This window comes from Alexandromys fortis, unplaced genomic scaffold (genome assembly GCF_014885135.2).
Source record: "Alexandromys fortis isolate MF-2015 unplaced genomic scaffold, M_Fortis_MF-2015_v1.1 scaffold_34, whole genome shotgun sequence".
NCBI lineage: Eukaryota > Metazoa > Chordata > Mammalia > Rodentia > Cricetidae > Alexandromys > Alexandromys fortis.
The window spans coordinates 7,733,462-7,754,101 of NW_026067933.1; the positions used below are offsets into that span (position 1 = coordinate 7,733,462).

The 20,640-nt window shown below is 36.9% G+C and overlaps 1 protein-coding gene across 2 annotated transcripts in view; it reads right to left on the minus strand.

Annotated features, from left to right (window-relative positions):
- Cftr (CF transmembrane conductance regulator) overlaps window positions 1–20,640 on the minus strand; it is a 144,690-nt gene that overhangs the window by 71,200 nt on the left and 52,850 nt on the right. For both annotated transcript variants that reach the window (XM_050145938.1, XM_050145940.1), the window contains 4 exons: window positions 17,877–18,123; window positions 13,437–13,529; window positions 10,051–10,233; window positions 5,727–5,918 (listed from right to left, as the gene is read on the minus strand). In XM_050145938.1, coding sequence (XP_050001895.1) covers window positions 5,727–5,918; window positions 10,051–10,233; window positions 13,437–13,529; window positions 17,877–18,123 — 715 coding nt within the window. The remainder of the gene's footprint in view (window positions 1–5,726; window positions 5,919–10,050; window positions 10,234–13,436; window positions 13,530–17,876; window positions 18,124–20,640) is intronic.

The window sequence follows — 20,640 nt, forward strand, 5'->3', positions numbered from 1 at the left end:
ATAGACAAGAGAACAGTGTAAGCTTTCTTTCAATACTGAAATAAGACTATAATTTCATAAAACCATGTAATTTGACTAGGGCTTAATTATACTGATTTTTTTTTAACTAGCACACTTTCTAGTGCTGAGACTAAATCTTTAAGTAACAAGGAAAACCCTAAGGGTCTATGAGAGAGAATAAAGAAAAAAAAAAAAAACAATGGACATAAGGATGTGGAACAATATTATAAAAGTGACTCTTAATTCATCTCTAAGGTCATTATATTATAATCTAGATTCAAATACTTGTTTTTATAAAGCAGGACATGAAGATCTTCCTAAAAGAGGTTAAAAGGAAAAAATACCAACATAGCTTATTCATTTGCGACTGCATGCTACAAATTATTCTATTAACACAAAACTACCACTGTGCCCTTCCCCATGATAAAGGCTTTAGCTGTCTCACCAGTGAATAATTTCCAACAACAAACTGAAATCAGAAAACTATGTGAAATATGTTGTGCATGCTTTGCCCTCCCAAACTCATACATGCCTATCTACTCCTATGACACTGAGTATCATGCCATATTGGACCTTTGAAGATCTTAGAGTTGAACAAAAACGAGGAAGAGACTAGTCCACCCTGATATCAGTTGCAAGCCTAGATTCAGCACATTAGGAAACAGGTCAACTTCATCAGTCAAAATGCAAACAGGGTCACGAATGTTTGGATTTCTTAAGAAGGACCACCCAGAGATTATACTGAAGGATTCTTGTGTTGATGCCAGCTGCTTAACCATGGAGGACTCTGTAGGCATCCTCTGTTCCTGTGACCAACACTCCTACACGCTTACAAAGTAAAATCTTCATAGGGATTATAAACTATATGAAGTTCTTTCTGGACATGAAGGAGTATTTATATGACAGAAACAAACATGGAAGCTTAATACAATGCAAACAGGGTAGACCCCTGGTACGTATTCCATAGCAAACAAGCAGTCAAGTCCCCAGCAATCGTGTTCTTTCAGATAACTGTCTGCTCAGATTCTGAGACACTGCCATTCACAGAACGTTTGAGAACAAAATTCTTAAAGATAACACGCTACTTCAAACCTTTTCCAAAACAGTCATCGAGTAAAAATTTACTACTCTATCAGTGCACGAGGTAAAGTCAAGTAAAATAACATTTTTTAGAGTTGCTATGTCAAGAACGTTACTCTGTAGTTAAGATAACCAAAGCATAGGTGAGACAGTCATACCAGTGTAACAGCACAGCAGCATACTGGTTAGTTCTTCCTGAGACAGCATTTACCAATTTAAAGAGAAAGGTGATTTAAGAAAAATCTTGTTTGTGTGCCTTTGCCTTTCATAGGGTAACTAAAAAAATTCTAACTCAATTACAAAAAGCAGCAGGACAGAAAGGAACAATGACTTGGGGATTCTTTAAAATTAAAAAAAAAAAAGTTTTACTTAGCATTTTCTTTAACCAAGAAAAAGAAGGGTAATTTGCAAATTAAAGGGACAAGCAAGAACAGCAGGGACACCAATGAACATGTTAATGTAGAAGGGGAAAGGTTCTGGAGCTTCAATCCAAGACTAAAAATAGGAACTACAGGCGCCTAAAGAATGCTGAAGGTAGTCTTCCTAGCAAAGGGCACAGCAAATGGCTATCCAATAACAAATGGTCACCCCTGAACACATTCTTACAAGTAACATTATACTACATACACTGAGAAGGATGTATATGTTTAGGAATATATATTATTATGTTACATATATATGCAACAACAAAGAAAAAGAGGCCATGAATTTGAGTGAGAGCAAGGTGGAAGTTGTATATGACAGTTGTTTGGAGGGGGAAAAGGGAAAGGGGAAATTGTGTAATAAGTAAGTAAAAAATAAAAATAATCTTTTTTTTAAAAAAAAAAGACATAACCTAAATAACCACTCAGAAACAAAATGGGACACATGAAAACAATTAAAAGAAATCTTTAGGGCTTGGGGGTATAACAGGATATAATGACAAAGTTAAAGCAAGGTTCTGAACTCAATCTCTAGCATTGGAGGGAGGTGGGCAGATGGATACTTTCCATAGACTGCTTTATTTTTGATGAACCTCTTATGAACTAGAGGATTCTACAAAAGCTATACAATAGGCATTATTAGCTTCATATTGCAGAGATTAAAAACTCAGTATAGACAAGTTAAATAATGGTATGACTCAGCTTTGTATGATTTCACAATATATGCTATTTATTCCGTACTAAACTTCATATAGTATCCACTTTCATTCTCCTTGCCATCATCGCAGAACGACAGGGATAAACTTCGAAGTTCTTACAGCATTCTTGTAAAGTTCTCCAAGATAAACTCCCCAAGACTGGGCTCTGTGAAACAGCTTCCCACTTCACTCCTGCTCACTCACTCTCTTTAGGTATACCCTGGTTCTATTACTCTGCTTACAATCTTCTGCACGAAGTGGTTTCATACCCTGACTTTCTGTTCAGTTTCTTTTATACATAATGTTATCTATCTTTCTAACTTATTCTTTAAGTAGTCCTCTCTTAGAGATGAGCTTCCAAGTAGGCTCAAAGGCCAACACTGATTCTAAGGTAACAACTGCAATGTCACACAGAAATTGGATCCTTAAGCTTTTCCCCCCAAATTTATCCTATAAATCCTTTGATATGAAGAATGATTAAGTTTCATTTGGTAGCCACCATGCCACTCCTAAAGAGTCAGTTTTTATTGTCAATTTGATACAACCTAGAGTCACATGGGAAAAAGAAATCTCAACTGGGAGATTGCCCAGATCAGCAGGTCTGTGGATGTCTGTTGGACATTGTCTTGATTGCTGATTGATGTAGGAAGACCCAGCCCACTTCATGGCAGTTAGTCCAAGTATATAAGAAAGCTAGCTAGCAAAAGCCTGTTAGTAAGACAGAGAGTAAATGAGAAAACTGAATTCCTTCTCGGTTTCTGCTTCAAGTTCCTGCCTTGATTTCCTTACCCTGAATTCTCTTAAGGAGAGACTGTGACCAGGAAGTATAAGTCACATAATTCCTTTCCTCCCCTAAGCTGCTTTTGGTCAAAATCGTAGCACCAGAAATCAAACCAGGACAATCTGACATAAGAAACCACACAGATAATTTTTATGAATGTAAAAGAAACACAAAAAGCAAGATGAATTCCAACTCTCACTGATACTGAGCAGAGTCAATGTGACCACATCCAAACCTCAGGATCTGCTATAATTTGATTTCTTTCATAGATAACCAAAGATTTGTTTACTATGTCTTGCAAGCCAAAAACTTTAAAATGCCATTGTTATAAGTTTTTCCATGACCAGTTTTGTTAATATCAAAATTCTTATTTATTATTCTTTGGTGCCATGGTTCTTCAACTCCTTACACACTTTACCTCCATTATAGTCATTTAGTAATAACAACTGGCTTTCAAAGTATTCCTCCTGCTTTGCTCAGTAATGGTCTTATTAGTCTAGGCTTCAAAAGAAGTAAAAATAAGTTAATGCTTCCAGAAGGGGCTTTGTGATAAATGCACTCGGAAGTACCTATCTCATTTAATCTTCTCAGTAATCAAACTCCATTTTTCTACTTCTTAAATTCTGACTGACTTTCTCTCTGCTTTTTTTGAAGTTCCTAACAAAGAGTCCTTCAGGTCACAAGCTTTTCTTGCAATCCCTACAACTCTACAGAAAATCACGCTATCACAATACTCTTCTCTCCCTCTGGAGGCTGCTCTTCCTTAACAGACCCAGATATAGTCTCTGTTTCCTCTTGTTACTCATAAAACATTCACTTTTTCATTTTCAACTAAATTCATTATGGATGTTTCTATCAGTCTGGATATACTGTGTAAAGCGCAAAAAGTATTTCTTGGTGGATGTTTTCTTGATAAAGACTCATTAGTTCTACTTTAAAATTTCTTTAAATGCTGCCAGTATATGCATGGAGGTAAGGCCATTCACTAGCTGCACTGATTGAACTTGGAGGGTTAAAAAAATGTAGTTGGGCAAAGTGGGTGCCAAGGATAAGAGAGAAGTTAACAGGCATATATTTGGGGGTGAATTAGATAAAAATACATTGGATACTTGCATGAAATTCTCAATAAATAAAAAAATCACTTTCATTAGGTATGAAAGACATAGTGAGTGGTTCCTTTTATGCAAAATGTAATACACGGAAGACTTTATGGAGATATACTGGTGGTTGCTTAGAGCTGGCACATACATAGAAAATAGAATTGGGTTCTTGGTAAGTACAAGTTTCTTTTATAGATGCTAAAACAGTGGTCATCATTGTACAACCCTGTTAATATACTAAAATACCCTGAGTCATACACTCTAAAATAATTTTAATATGGCCATTCAAACAGAGGAAAGAACAATATGTTTTGCTTATTCACTCTTCATTATTTTTAACAGCTTAATTGAAATATAATGACAGTCCATATAACCCTCCATTATTAATAAAGGGCATTCTACTATGAACCTTTCAAAATATACACAGTCTTCTTCAACCAACTATTCCCATGGTCTACCAGTGCTCACGATGCTGCACTCACTTATCCCGAGGTAGAGAGACTCACGGGTCCAAATTGATTACCAACAATGTACATATATTTTGGCTTTATACAATTTTGTAGATTGATTTTTGGTATTGAAACGCCATCTGTAAAATCATTTCTATGGGAAAATACATATTCAAAGCCAAAACTAAATTTAGAAAGAAGCAACCACTCCACCTCATCCTGCGACCCCATAAATAAGCCAGACAATATCTGTCACTCCCTCCAGTTCCCACCCACAAAGGCTCATCTAGAAAGAGTCTTGTAAAAAATGCAGAATGTGCCAACCTCCAGGTTATGAAAATGGGCTTTTGAAAAATCATGGCTATCTTCTTCAAGGTTAACCCAATACTTTATGAGACAAGCTCTCTTCTCACTTTGATTTCAGAGCATACACAAAATACCACTGTTGAATTCACAGAGTTTGGCATTTGTTTGTTTTAGCATAATTCTACCATGTGATGCAGACTGGACTAGAACTCATTATATAGCCAGGACTGGCTTCAACCTCATGATCTTCATGCTTCAGCTTCCTGAATATTGGAATTGCAGGCATAAGGTGCCACATCCAGTGAGTGCATAAGGAATTTTAACTTTTACAAAACCCAATGTAATTTAAAAAAAACAAGTTGTTTCTATTTATAAATTTCCAAGCTTAAAGCATGAGTCATGGGTTTTACTTACTGACTCTTAGAGGAATCTTTGATATGTATACATTAAATGAACAGAGAAATAAACATGCAATTTGGTTAGTCTTAAGACTTAATGTGCATAAACAATGAGTGGTTTGCATGTGAAATATCCCCAGTGGACTGAAGTGTCTGACTCTGATCTCTAGTTGGTGGTACTTCTGGAAAAGGTAAGTAATCTTTAAGAAGTGGAGGTTTACTGGAGGAAGTGGGATATTGGGAGTAGGCCTTGAGGATATATAACCTAGACCCCACTTCCTGTTTCCTGTCTGCTTCCTGAATATGGAGAGAATGTGACTAGTCATCCTTCTGTTCCTGCCATTCCTGTGCCATTCTGGGCCGAATACGCCTGTAATAGTACGAGCTGAAACAAACCCTTTCTTCCCCAAGTTGCATTGTCAAAGGATTTTATCACAACAACAATGAAACAAGTGGCTAACACAGTCAGCATTTCTTCATGGACTTGCTTACCTCCTGCAGTTGACAAGCTTTGACGATGCTCTTATATCTGTACTCGTCATAGGAAACACCAAAGATGATATTTTCTCTGATAGTACCCGGCATAATCCATGAAAATTGAGAACAGAATGAAATTCTTCCACTGTGCTTAATTTTTCCCTCTGAAGCTTCCAGTTCTCCCAAAATCATCATCAGGAGTGATGTCTAAAAATAAATATCATTGCTAAGTTGTTTGATCAAATGACTTAGCTTCCCCTTGCCTCCAATTATTCTAATCTAAAGTCTCCCAATGTTTAAAGAGTCTATTAACTCATTTGATTAAAGATGTTTCAGTACTTCGTGATCCAGGGGCTTTTTCAGGCACACAAATTACAAAGGGAACGAAAGAGACAATGGCACCACAAAGTGAGAGTAACAAGCGCTACATTCTTGATCGAGGATCTCAAAGAAGAATGAGTCCCTCCTTAAGTTTACTGGGATAGGTTTGCAGATATGGAGATTGGCAACAATGAACATTTGCTGAGCGCCTTCAGCCTAGGAGCTGCCTATATGAGCATACTTATTGGTCACAGTAAACTAACACAGATCCAGTTCTATCTTCCTCTTTTAAATGGAGATTAGGTTGAAAGAAAAAATGCATATTCAGCTTGCCTTTCTTGATGATTATGACAACCTGAGAAATAAACTAAAAGGCCAGCTGGTAATCTCTGCACTTGGGAAGCACAGATAGGTGCATCTCTGTGAGTTCGAGACCAGCCTGGCCTACAAGAGCTAGTTCCAGGACAAGCATCAAAGCTTCAGAGAAATCCTGTCTCGAAAAACAAAACAAAATAAAAAAATAAAAAAATAAATAAACTAAAAGAAGTATCATTAAACAAAGGTTTATTGATATTACTCACACAAAATAAGAAAGTACTTCCATCTTAATATGAGAATTTGTTTTCATCTTTAATAAATGCTAACAATATATGCATCTAAAATTATTTTTCAAAAGCTTTTTTGTGTCACTTTAATAGAATCATAAAAATAAAAAAGTTGAAGATAATAACGTAAATATGCTACATATCCTCACAAAAGAAGTCCTAAGGAAAAAAAACCAAGTATACATAAAACAAGCTATAGGGCAGGATGTGGTTTAGAGGATGTTATCACTTAAGAAAATCTGTGTGTGTGTGTGTATGCATATACACACTTGCTCATGCACTCGCAGTATATATGTGAACTACATAAACATGAATATGCAGGTGCCCCCATCCTTCTGTGTGCATGTAGGGGCCAGAACCGGTTATATTGACTATTTTCTACGTCTTGTCTCCTTGTTGCATTGAGAAAGATTCCTCACTGAACTGAAGCATGCAGTTTCAGCTATGCTAGTTGCCAGAGAGCTCTTAGGATCCAACTATCTCAGCCTCTCAATACAGATGCTCCTATGCCCAGGTTAAAAATAATTAATATGGAAGTATGGGATTCAAACTCAGGTTTGTGTGCTGACAAGGAAAGTACTCTTAGTCCACTGTGTGTGTGTGTGTGTGTGTGCTGACAAGGAAAGTACTCTTAGTCTACTGTGTGTGAGAGAGAGAGTGTGTGTGTGTGCTGACAAAGAAAATACTCATAGTCTACTGTGTGTGAGTGTTTGTGTGTGTATACTATAAAGAAAAACTGGTAGTAAGAGAAGGAAAAACACTAATTTTACCTTCATTATTTCATTCATTATGAATAAACTAAGTGTATAAAAATGAAATATGGCCGGGTGGTGGTGGCGCACGCCTTTAATCCCAGCACTCGGGAGGCAGAGGCAGGCAGATCTCTGAGTTCGAGGCCAGCCTGGTCTACAAGAGCTAGTTCCAGGACAGGAACCAAAAAGCTACGGAGAAACCTTGTCTCGAAAATTAAAAAAATAATAAAAAAATAAAATAAATAAAAATGAAATATGAAGTACATAACTATTATAAATATAACCAGTAGAAAAATATAAACTCTCCTAAAAACCATATTATAGTTATTTCTTAATATCCTTGGAGGAGGAGTATTATGTAGCATACCCCAAAAAAGCTTTTCCTTTTTCACTTAACTACATCTTAGAAAACTTTCTATAACCAAAGACTAGTGAGCTTCAATACATATCCATACTCCTCTGAAGATACCTATATCAAATCTCTGTGCATCTATAAGGGCATAGCATACAAGTAGATAAATTACTAGGCTATCTTTAAGGTTTAAGTAGTAAACCATCAAATAGAGAAGTATAAAATTAACTTTAAATATTTATGTTTTAATTATAAAACCCTATGTTGTTGCTAGACCCCCTTTCCTTCCTCTTATCATCAAGCAGCAGTCCCCATGCCCGAGCTGTGAGACTCTTGACAGGGAGTGGGCCCAGATCTTCCTCTCTTCACAGCAGCTTTCCGTGAGAGGCAAGGGCTGTCCCAGGGTGAAATTAGTCTTCAGTTTTTCATAGGCTTGCCTGAGAGTTAATTATGGCTAAGTTCAACAAATCCGCAATTCCAAAGCTATCCTTACACATGTCTCATGTAGTGGACAATTCATTTTTAAAATTCTATATAGCACAGCAATACTACCCCAGGCAGATAGTCTGGTGAAGGACATCTGTGTCCTACAACAGCTACATAGACTCCTGTGGTATTGTTTTCTTTAAATACTGAAAATTTTTATTTAAAATTTTTATTTAAAAGGGCCATGTCACATATGGGAAAACAATTGGAGAGAAAGAGAGCAAGATATACAATAATTAGAAAATTTCTGTGGCATTTTATTTCCAAAATCTCAGATAAAACTCTTCAAAATAAAGAATTTATGTTTAAGAGATTAATATAAAATAGAAACAAATTCCCTTTCAGAATCCTTAGTTTTCATTTCTGTTTTTTATAACAGCCCCATTCTTCTTTTCTTCTCTTCCTTCTCTGTTTTCCTCCCTCCTTTCTACTCCCATTCCTTCCTCCTATGTTCTGGAATAGCATTTAAGGGATTAATGAACACATTTTTGTATTACTGAAGGGCACTTTGCCTAAACGGCACTATGACTAAACAAGATCTATTGCGTAGGTCTCCACAGCAAGAGCACGTACTCATCTCCAAATTCATCCCTTTGGTCCTTCAATGTGCGATCGCTCTAATCAATAAAGAACAACTACATATCAGGACCCAGATCTTGGGGCAGTTTTTCCTTCTAGCAGATTAGATTTTCCCGAGCTGTCTCTCCAAAGGCCATAAGTTTATATAAACATAGTAGGTTGTTCTTGCAACCGCTGAACAGTATTTTCTTAAACATCTTTTCACTCGACATATTTTCATAATATATAATAAGCAAGACTCAACAAATTGATATATATATGAATATATATATATATATATACATATATATATATATATATATTACTGGGTTCTAAGTACTTACCGCTATACCCACAGGTAAATGTAGTTCACACCTCTTATCAAAGTCACATGTTTTCACAATGGATGGAAACTATTACAGAGATCTACAACTAATCAAAATGCAGACAATAACTGACTATGGGTTACTCAGCCCCAATTGATATATCTAAAATTCAACCTCTATACTTAAGGCCTAGGACAAACTGTGGGAGAAGGACGAAAGATCCTAAGAGCCAGAGTGTGCTTCTACAAAGTATCTTTTAGACATGACACACTACACCTATGAAATATCTAAAATATTGTTACCTAAACAAGTCCTACATGATGACATCACTAGTTGGCATGACAACACAGATGAAGGAAATCTCACAAGGTCCCATCCCTTAAAGCAGTGGTTCTCAACCTTTCTAATGATGTGATCCTTTAGAAAACCCAAGAGGCATTGCAACCCACAGGTTGAGAACTACTGCCCTGGATGAACAATTACAAGTGAACAAAAGTGGTTGGGAGGCAGAGTAAATTTTTTTTCAAAAATGAGCTCCTTGATAGGTTATCTAATCTCAAGTGATCAGCTCTAAATACATGTGCATATAAGAAACACAATATATGAGCTGTGGAGAGATGGCACTAGCTCTTCTAGAGGATCTGGGTTCAATTCCCAGCACCCACAAGGCAGTTTACAATTTCCTGTAACTCTACCTCTAGGGGATCCGACACCCTCACACAGACAAAACATCAATGCACATAAAATAAAAATAAATTATTTAAAAATATTAAAAAAGAAACACAAAATGGATCCAGTACATTATATATAATAACCAAAACAGATGTTATGAATTGGAATATAAGTGAGTAAGGCTGTTAGAAATAGGGTAAAGAAATGGGAATTATGTAAATATAGTACTCATGTATGAATTTCTCAAAAAATTTAAAGAAACAGTACCTTTCCCGCTCCAGTAGATCCAGTAATAGCCAACATCTCTCCTTTTTCTACCTTAAAATTGATGTTTTTCAACACAGGATTTCCCAGAAAACAAAGATGATTAAAACCAACGCCGCTATCACCATTGGAAAGTTTTCTGTCACCATTGTTTAGTTGTACTTTCTCCAATAATTCTCCAAATCCCTATTTAGTCACAGCAAAAATAAAAATGTTTTCAGTTATTTTCAATAGATACCTTTATGTGCAATCAGTTTAAGAAACACATGGTACATGATCCATTATAAGACATATGCATTATTAAATTAATTTATAATCAATGATTATAAAGCACATGGTTTGATAGAGATCATGGATATATATTCAATGAGAAAACAATTTCCCTTTATCAGACTTTTGTTTATCATTACATTAATTTTATACCATTAAAAGCTAAAGTGTGTGTACATGCTTGTGCGCATGTGTGTGTGGACCAAAACTATAAGAAAGAAGAGTACTTATACCCTTTTCCTACAGATCTAGTAATACCATTAATTCATCATAATATATAAAGCAGGTTTCACAATCTTCCTCTTTTAAAACTGTGGACTCCTACTCTGAATGGTAAATGATCAGTCACCAACAAGTAGTTCTGAGTGGAATTACAATGCAAACCTAACTTCTATTATTTCACGCTGCTAGGTAGTTTCTTTAAGATTTTCTCAAATCATTTATTAATTATCACTGGCTACAAATATGACGAAGTTCTAGAGACTTCAAAGGAATTGATCTATACAAGAGCATGTGTGCAGTGGAGAGGAATCCCCTTTTGAAAATGGCTTGCCTCTCCCATTGCCCCACGGAAGTTATGAGATACTGTCTTCAAAGCAAAATTAAATAAACAGCATTAAATTGTAGTCATAAAGAACCCTGTGTGCCAAATTTTAAGGGAGTCTATTTTTAGGCCCTCATCATCTTAAGATACTTTTTCCTAAAGTTAACCTGCCTGAGAATTCATTGTCTGCTACTTCTTAGAATCCAATGGGGCCTCCCAGTTGTTCTTTCCTCATTTTATACCAAACAATTGCCTCCCCCACTATGATGCTCATCTTAATAATGTATCTCCAGAATGTGAAAAATCACTTGAGACCCAAACAATAGCACCAAAAGGAATGAAGATGTCTGGAAACAAGAGACCCATAAAAGAAAAGGTAAAAGATACTGAAAGAAGAAACAATGTATTTCACTTAGATGTCAAATGTAGGGATCCCACACATTTCAAATATACTACTTCTGCATTAAAGACTATTTCTAAAATCCAACAGTGGGAATTTGATTAGGAGGAGTTAAGAGGAAGAATGGAAGGTGAATGTAATAAAATTTCTTTTATATATATATATATATATATATATATATATTTCTCAAAATTAATAAAAAGCACTATATTTTTAAAGATAAGAAAATTAAAAATATAGTTATAATGTCCCAACTAGACATCAAAGGATAACAAATTAAAACAAAACAAAACAGTGTTAGGTGTTGTTTTTAACAAACTCTTAACCATCCAATTTCATCAATAAAGAGACAGGCACCAGATGCTGGGGTGAAAGCCCGCAAGCTCAGGCATATATAGAGCACAACCAGCTGTCTTTCCTTCTCAGCTGAGATCCTGAAGCCCCATTTATCCTATGGTTTTGAACAAGACTCTCAAACTCCCTGTCCCTGACTTCTACTTCCTGTGTCTCTATCTATCATCTTGACTTCCTCTTACCGTTCAGAGCTTGACAGTAAGTCCCTATTCCTAAAGATACCATACATTTAATAGAACATGGAGAAATACAACTGGATTCACCTGGATGCTTCATCACTACTGAACAGTTTTCATTGTGTTCCTAGGTGTTACAAAAACTACCAAAGGAGAAAAGCAAGCATCAATCTTACTGGCATGCCTGTTAGCGCAACAGTCACACAACTGTTATGCTAGTAACCAACCACTTTGTGATTGGACTTAAAGTCTAATCCACAAGATGAGATCCAACTTTCACTGCTTTTTCTTGATATGTACTTACAAGCATTTTCACATTCATTAAGCACTCTTAAGTTTAATTGAAAGACAATATTATAATGTATAAACTCTGAAAAGTTTTCTACTAGATGGTTTAGCTTTTAATCAATAACACTGTGATAGAAATACAGAGGGGCATGGTTTTTGCTCTTGTTATATAAGAAAAACTCTTGTAAGTGGACCAAATAATAAGTAAAATTTCTCCAGCCTTGTAAGTAAGTGTTGAGGGCACTAAAGGGAAATACTTTTTAGACATTAAACAACAGTTTCCACCTTCTCCTCTTCCTCCTTCTACTTTCCATCTTTTCATTTGTAAGTCCTGGCAACTGAATTGAGGCCATTGTCCACACTACGCAAGTACTCTGCTACTGAGTATACTCTACCCCTCTATTTGTACCATTAAATAATAAGTAGCAATATGCAGTGTGATGTCTTGGAAATGGCTCTGAGGTATGAGAAACCAAGACTGATTGATATTTTAGCTCTACCATGGGTATTTGAGCAACCTCTTTACTTAAAGGCCTCCAGCCCCAATTGACTAAAATGTAAGTATAAATTTTATCTAATCAAAGAATGCTATGTAACCCACTCTAGACCTGCCACTCAGGTGTTGCCATCAAAGGAGATGGAGAATGTGCTGGACCAAGTGAGACAGTAAAGCTTGAGGGGTGATGAATATGAAGTGCATAAGGAGCGTGCAAGACACGGGAAGAGCATGCATGGAATTCAGCATTGAAACTAGGACCAGAGACTTGCATTTGCACATCATCAGTTCACTAACAGTGAGCCGAGGTGAAGTCTCCCACACCACAGAGAGGGTAAAATGCTGGAAGCTGCTCATGGGGACTCAATGGGTCATCAATAGTGACAGGCAGGGGAGCCTTAGAAGTCATGATCAGAGAACTTAATATTCACTGAGGAACCCCTACATGCAAAGTGAGCAAATAAGCAATCCATGTAAATCATTTTATTATTAGGAAGATTGTATCTTCATTTTATAGATGAAGACACTAGCTGCTTGACAACTTGAAAGTAATATAATTTGGACTACACGGAAAATGAATTGCAGAGAGAAGATTCAACTCTAGTATTGAATCCTATCATCTTCCTGGCCTGTTAGATGAAATCGATTACATGATTTTAAAGAAACAGGGCTTTTATAATGCATTTAATGACTGGTCTCCCACTTTTCACTCTATAACACAGAACATCCCCTTCTCATAGCTCTATCAGTTATAGTATCATTTGAATGTTATGATTTATTGAGTAGAAATTTAGATATATGAAAAGGAAAAGGTTCAATTTTTATGTATTAAAAAAACCTACAATGTTTAGGAATTCTCACCTCCTCCCAGAATGCTGTTACATTCTCCATGACCACATCTGTGGTCATTAAGTTATACTCCAGCATCTTATATTCTTGATTCTGCAGGAAATCCTAGCCAATAAAGAGAGTAAGGGCTTTTAATCATAGAATTGGAATAACAAGGATGCATTGTTTTATCTTCGTACAGTGTCTTAAATTAGAAATTATTTAATAAAATAACTTTATAATTGTCCTAAAGTTAATGTATTAAGCAGCAGGACTCATCTCAGTCGAAATATACTCTTTAAATATATTAGCTTATGAAATTAGTTTTATATATTAGACATTAGTACACAGTTGCTTCTTTATTAAACTATTATATGGAATATTAATTTTTAATGAAACCCTAATAATTACTCACTCATGTCTCAGTTCAAGGTCAGTACAAAGGAAAAGAACACAATTTTATAAGCAACATCACTATCATCACTTCTCTAGATAAAGGGAACGTATAAAAACTTCATATAACTACTTTTAAGAAAGGGCTTCATCAGAGACTCCAAACTACATTCTTCCTAGAGAAGATGTAGCATATTACTAAATCTGTGCACCAGGAAGTCTTCACTAGTCCTACCTGGCCTCTTTTCTTTCTTTCCTCCTTCCCTCCCTCTTTTCCTCTTTTGTTTGTCTCATTTACTTCTATATTTTTTCAGATGTTTTTTGTGTTACTATTCAGTTTTATTCTCACTTCTCTTATCTCTCTGCCCTCTTCTCCCTCTTTCTTGTCTCATTTTTCCACCCAACTACAATGATAGAAATAAGATTAATCACAGAGCCACTATGATCCTAAGTGCCACTCACTATTTTGTCTAATCACATAACTCAAGTTCATTTAACCTTGGGGTGCAACGGGTAGAAAGAAGGGGCTGAAAGAGAGTATGATAAGCCGGAGAGGGTAGATAAAATGCTTCCTTTTCCCATTTTCCTATCTGCAAGGCAGACTTAAAACTTAAGAGGAGGATAGCTTACAAACTTTTGGTTGGATGTCCAATGGTTAAAGCTCTAATTATAATATTCTTATGGAAGACCTTGAGCTGCTAGGTAAAATTCTTAAAAAAACAGTTTCCAATAAAGAGCTTAAAACAGCTGCCTAACAGGTACTTAAGCAGGTAAAATATAAATCACAGGTAAAGTATACAATAATCAACAAATACAGTCAGTATATTAATTATAATTCAGCTATGGCAAATGTGTATATTAAATATAAAACTTATTCTACAACAGTTTTATAAAAAAATGCTTTTTATGGCTAAACCTTCCCAGTTTTGCCAGTTAAGATATTAAACTCTTAATTTAAAACCGTAGCCTGTCTAATACAAAAGGGCAGGATAAAAGCTGGAAAATGGTTTAATAGAATATTGACTATGATCAATGTTTCTTAAACAATAGATTCATTGATAATTTTAAGATTGATTCCTGGACAATTGCCTTTGCTCAATTCAAAGGCCAAAAACAATGGTCTTTTCCCAGATCATTGCTACAAGTCACACAACTGTATTTTGCTAATGTTATAGCAAAAAATCCCTTAAAGGATTTTATGCTAAATTTTACAAATGGCTCTTCCAATGGAAGAACTACATATATGACTAATAATTAAAAAAAAAAAAGATTGTGGAGCATTACAAGGCTCCTTCAAAGCAACTTATAAAAGTTCCAAGCAGATCCTGATGCAAACGGATCTGGCATAACACCAAGCTGATCTTTGCTAAGGCAAGGGGAAAAGCCCTTGCAATACATTATGAAAAAACCCGACCTATTTATATTTGGGGTCGAGAATGTGTTTATGCTTTTTTTCACAGAAAGAAAATAAAAGCTGGACCTGATGTCGAGGCTGTGGATACAGAGGAGTTCCAGAGGCGATGCGAAGAGGTCCTTGGTCCAGCCTTTCCTGCCCCCAAGGAAAGGAGTACCTGATTACAGAACCTGCTAAGCCACTCTGCAGGGTCTCATTCTTCCTCTAGAGACTCCAGGGAGACCCAGCTGAGATAAGTGCCAGGATGAGCTTCACCTGAATCCAGCTCACCTCACCCAGGAATCCCACCTGCCCTGAAGCACAAATGCTGAGCTCCTTCTGCAGTTTGAACTCTGGTTTGCTTTGGAGCTAAGGTGCAGACTAGACATCTGCTTTAATCTTTGGGACACAAAACTCATTTTAATTAAAATATTAACCTCTCTTCACTTAAGAAGGGGGAAGATTGGGGTTCCTGTCGCTGTTGCTCAGAGACTGGAACTGGTGGTATTTAATAACAATGTATGTCATTGTACTCTTACTGCAATTGATCTAATGATATTTGTAACTGCTTATAGATGTTAGAAAAGGTTTGACACATGCTGTAAAGTGTTTGGGTTTTATGCATATGTTAAAAATTTTAGACTTAGACCCCTTTTACATTGACCTAATTTTCGGCAGGCACCACACCTAATTTTATGTGGAATAGGCATCTAGGAAGGAGATATACCTTAGGCCAGACTAAAAGGTGAATATTGGATTTGGAAGGTGCCCCTTTCTTCTTGTCTGGAAGATGGAGTTATTGGTGCCCAAATTATATCATTATATCTTTTGTTTGAGGAGCTCCTCACAGTTTTTCATTAATGATAGACGCAGGGGCCCAATGACGGGAGTTAGTGTGGATCCTCACCTGAATAGCACACCATACAGAGGCAGTAAAGGCCGGCTCAACATGGCATGGTGCCAGGTACAAGGAAAGCTCTCCACAAAGCCTAAGACAGGATGCCCTGTGGTCTGCTTACTTTAAGTCTTGCTAGATACCTTTTATTTGAGAAGCTCCAAGGAACTAATCATAAGGCACCCCTCTGTTCCCATGAGAGGTAAAATTGCTTCACCATTCGAGAGGAGGGTCTCTCTTTGTCCCAGTCCCTTCTCCTTTAGATCTGACACCATGGTTGACTCTGACCTCGTGCCCCCCACTTAATAGCTACCTGCCTTTATATAAGAAAGGGGGATCTGTCATGAGCCATTTCCCTCCCAAAAATCATTACAGGAACCATCACCTTGGGGAGTCTGCAGAGAACCCCACACCCATAATTATGTTAAGAATCGTTCTATTGACAGAACCTGCCCCACACCCAATTAACTGTTATCTGTTAGCGGAACCTGCCTCACATTCCAGCTATCCAGGGAACTAGGTGTGGCAACTCATGACTGCTTGGCCTACCTGACCGAACGTAACCTCCTGGCCTACGTGACCTGGACCACATGACAAGAGTCCAGGCCCCTGTGCCCCCCCCCATTCCTTACCCTATATAAACTGTAACCCGTCCCTAATAAACGGAGGCTGTGACAAACTTAGCATGGCCTTCTCCTTACTTCCTAGCCCATTCTCTTCCAGATAGTACCCCTCCATGATCCTGGAATAACTGATTGCAGGGTGGGTTACAAACCCCTAGACTGAGTAACCCACCCAACGCAATCAACAGAGTGGCAGCTGCTACAGCTATGGGGACCCAAATTACTAGAAAAATCTGAGTTTGTCAGAAGACACTCAGTGCATGCATATGTTTACACACATGTATGCCTGTGTACAAGGGTACACATGATAGCTCTCTCTTTCTAGTTACTAGCAACTAATTCAAAATTTCAAAGACAAATAAAACAGATATAGAAGCTAACATAACATGCTGCCACCATCTGTGACAGCAGACTTAGGTAAACAATGGAGGACCACTTAAACCAGCTCACCCTCCACCCCATCTATTTGTCATAATGATTAATTTCTAGGTTAATATTTAAACAAATTAAAGTATAATGATACATTATCCTTGCAAGTTTACTCAATTTGCTCTGAATAAACTTTCACCTCAAAGCTTTAAGATGTCTTACTACTAGAAGCTACTTTGGCATCCTGCAGTAATTAATGTGACACAAAATGCCACTTTCATCCCTCATACTATCCAGAAAAAGGCTAGAGAAGTTTGAGTGGGTCATTCCAGGGTTAGCTGAAATATTTATTTATTTATTTATTATACAATATTCTATCTGTGTGTATGTCTGCAGGCCAGAAGAGGGCACCAGATCTCATTTCAGGTGGTTGTGAGCCACCATGTGGTTGCCGGGAACTGAACTCAGGACCTTTGGAAGAGCAGGCAATGCTCTTAACCACGGATCCATCTCTAGCCCCTAACTGAAACATTTTATAACTTCTTCATGAAGTATATTTTTCAATGTTTTTGGATGTTTACAAGCTGCCTAGAACTTACTACTCACTGATTATTTGGGTGAGATTTCATTTCATTAGACCTTCGTTGTCAGGATTCATGAGACCCTGTATGAAAATGAGGAGAGGAAATCCTACCCATTCAGAAATAAAAACAACAACAAAAAAAAATTTAGGGAGTTCTCCCACTATACAAATTTTAAAATGCTTCAGAATCATATAAGGATGTAGTTATGGAAATTACCTGTACTTTTGTTATCATTCCAATAGAATCATACCATGTTTGTACAGCAGTGGGGAACTGTCGTGTGACTGACATACGCAGGACAATGCAGAAAGAAATGGTTGTGAATATTTTTCGGAGGATGATTCCGTTGATGACTGTATAGGGATACACAGATAAAAAGACTACAAGGAACCCTGAAAAGAAGAAGGCAGAGCTGGTGAAGAACCTCATATAGGCTGCCTTCCGGGTCAGTTTCAGTTCCACCCTGTGGAAAACAGAAGATGTGAGATGTTACTTTCTTTTTAAATGTCAGGTGTCATAGAATATAAAATCTGAGCATACAGTCTATAGTTTGGGCAAGTTATAGAATCTCTCTTGGGCTCAATTAGCTCATGTGATTGTTAGTGAATATACCATGTTTTTTACAGAATACTTGTTAACATTGCTGTAAAACAATTAAGAACTTCAATTACTATCATAATGAAAATTTTAATTATATTATTAAAATTAATTTATATTGTATTATCTAAAAATATTTCAATTTTATATCTTTAGAGACTTCATTATTAAAACATGAAATGTCGTGTGGAAGAGAAAGATTCTAGCTTGGTTTTAAATAGCATTGGCAATGGCATGAGGAGAGGTTCATAGAGGTTAACTTGGATACAAGACAGCCAAGAAATGTGTTACTGGGCATCCTCTTCTCCGAGCCGTATCTACTGATGCTGAGGTACTGCACTAGCTTCCCAGAAGCTACTCTGCCGTCAAAGAAGCCAAGTCATTGTATTGTAGGTGTGTCTTCAAACCCTCCCTCTTCAGTGTAATGACCTGCAGTCAAGCCTCACACAGGTACAGTCCTCTCGTCTGAACTCCAACTGTGAACTATTATTTTTTAAGACACACAGGAAGGGGTTAAATGATTTAACCCCTTATTTAGTTTAATTTAATTTAATTTAATGGGGATGTCACAAGAACCGAGAGCAATATTCCCCTCAACCTCAAACCCACTCTTGCTCCTCCGCACTCTTGAAGCCATAAAGCTTCAAGACCCTCGTGATCATCTGCAACCAGTAGAGTCAAAGGCCAATGTTAAACACAAAAGGAAAGCTCTCTCCAAAAGGAGCAATAGTTGAGATGGTCTGGTGCAATGGGGTACCTGAGATGCAGACACTACACTTCCACAGACCTCGAATTCAAAGAAACAACTGACGCTCTCACGTGTTAGAACTAAAAGGAAATATTTTTTAAGTCTTCAAAGAAAACAATGCACTACTTGAGCTCACTGACAGAGGTCATGTGCATAACCTACATTATGATCAGGCTAATTAGGTGCAGTGTTTTGTCTTTCAGTAAATTTGTATTGAAGGTGGGTTATGGTTTGAGGTCTGCCTGTTTTACCTATGTCATCTAAAGGAAGTCGGTATTTCCTCATGATTCCATCACTAGAGAGAAACATAATACTTTCCTTGAGAGAGGTAGTTAAGCTTAGGTGATAACATAGCAGAAAATCTAATAGAATGCAATCTGTAACACTTTTCTCTTAGGTTAGTATTTATAAGATGATAGAATTGTTTAAAAATGATATCAAGGTTTCAAAGTTGTTCAAATATATTAGACAGTTGACAAAGTTGGAAGGAAAGGTCACACAGGGGAAAATTTGCAGAACCACTGAGAAACTATTATAAAGTCCCTAACATTTTATGTTATAAAAATATTCTATCAGTTTCTTATAAAAAATTACAGTCCCTTTATTACTGAAGAGCAATAAAAGGCGTATTTTTTTTTTTCAAGGAGCCTTTGGCCCAGTTCAACAGTGGCTCAGGCTGAGGTGATTATCCTTCAGAAAAGCATCCCACCAGTCTCTCCTAGAACACTGTATTTGCTCTGCTGAGTAACAGCAATTCTCACTTTCCCTTTTATGGAAGCACTTTCCAGCTTTTTCAGGTAACAATTTCATGCTGTATCAGACAGGTTACAACCAGACAAATGCTATCAGAATTAGCCAAACCAAAACACAGAGCAGGAAAGATGGATTTCATGTTTTGAGGAAGAGATTGGTAAAATATCAATGTCAGAAAAAGTCAGCCACAAGAACAACTTGTCTGTGAGCTTATCAGGAAGCCTGAGAAAACTGGATCCTCTGATAACCTCACACCTCTTGCCATGGCTGTGTTTACAGGCAGAGTGCTGTGGTGCTCTCAACTTGTTAATGTGAAAAACAACTCTCCTCAACGGAACAATTCCCCAAGATCTTTGAGGACGTTTCTGGAAAGAAAATGCAATGACTTCCTGGATTTATCTTGAAAGGCATAACAGAAACAGGTGACCAATAATGTTTGGGAAATAACTACTCTTTTGGTCTTTCTATTTACATGGCGAAGGACTTAACATTTCAGCATTTCCTTTGTTATTCCAATCACACACCTGAGGTTCAGTTACCACTGTCCATGGGTCTATGCAGCCTGAATATGAAACAGCCCAAATTCACACCACTGCAAAGAGCACTTTTTCCCCTGTGAAATACTTCAAACTGTCCTGCTCTTTACATCAGTTGTCTCCATAATGATGCATCTACCCCAGAAGTCTAAGTTTTCCTTGATTGTAGTCCAGAGGACAGGAAAGCCAACTAAAGAAAATCAGCTATATGGCTATACCAATGCACAATTTTCTTTTACCCAAAATTATCTCGGTAATTACATCTCAGTCTTTGCTGTACTCTATTTTTTTTGCGAGAAATAATGTAATTACATCTCAGTCTGTGCTGTAGTCTTCTTTTCTTTTA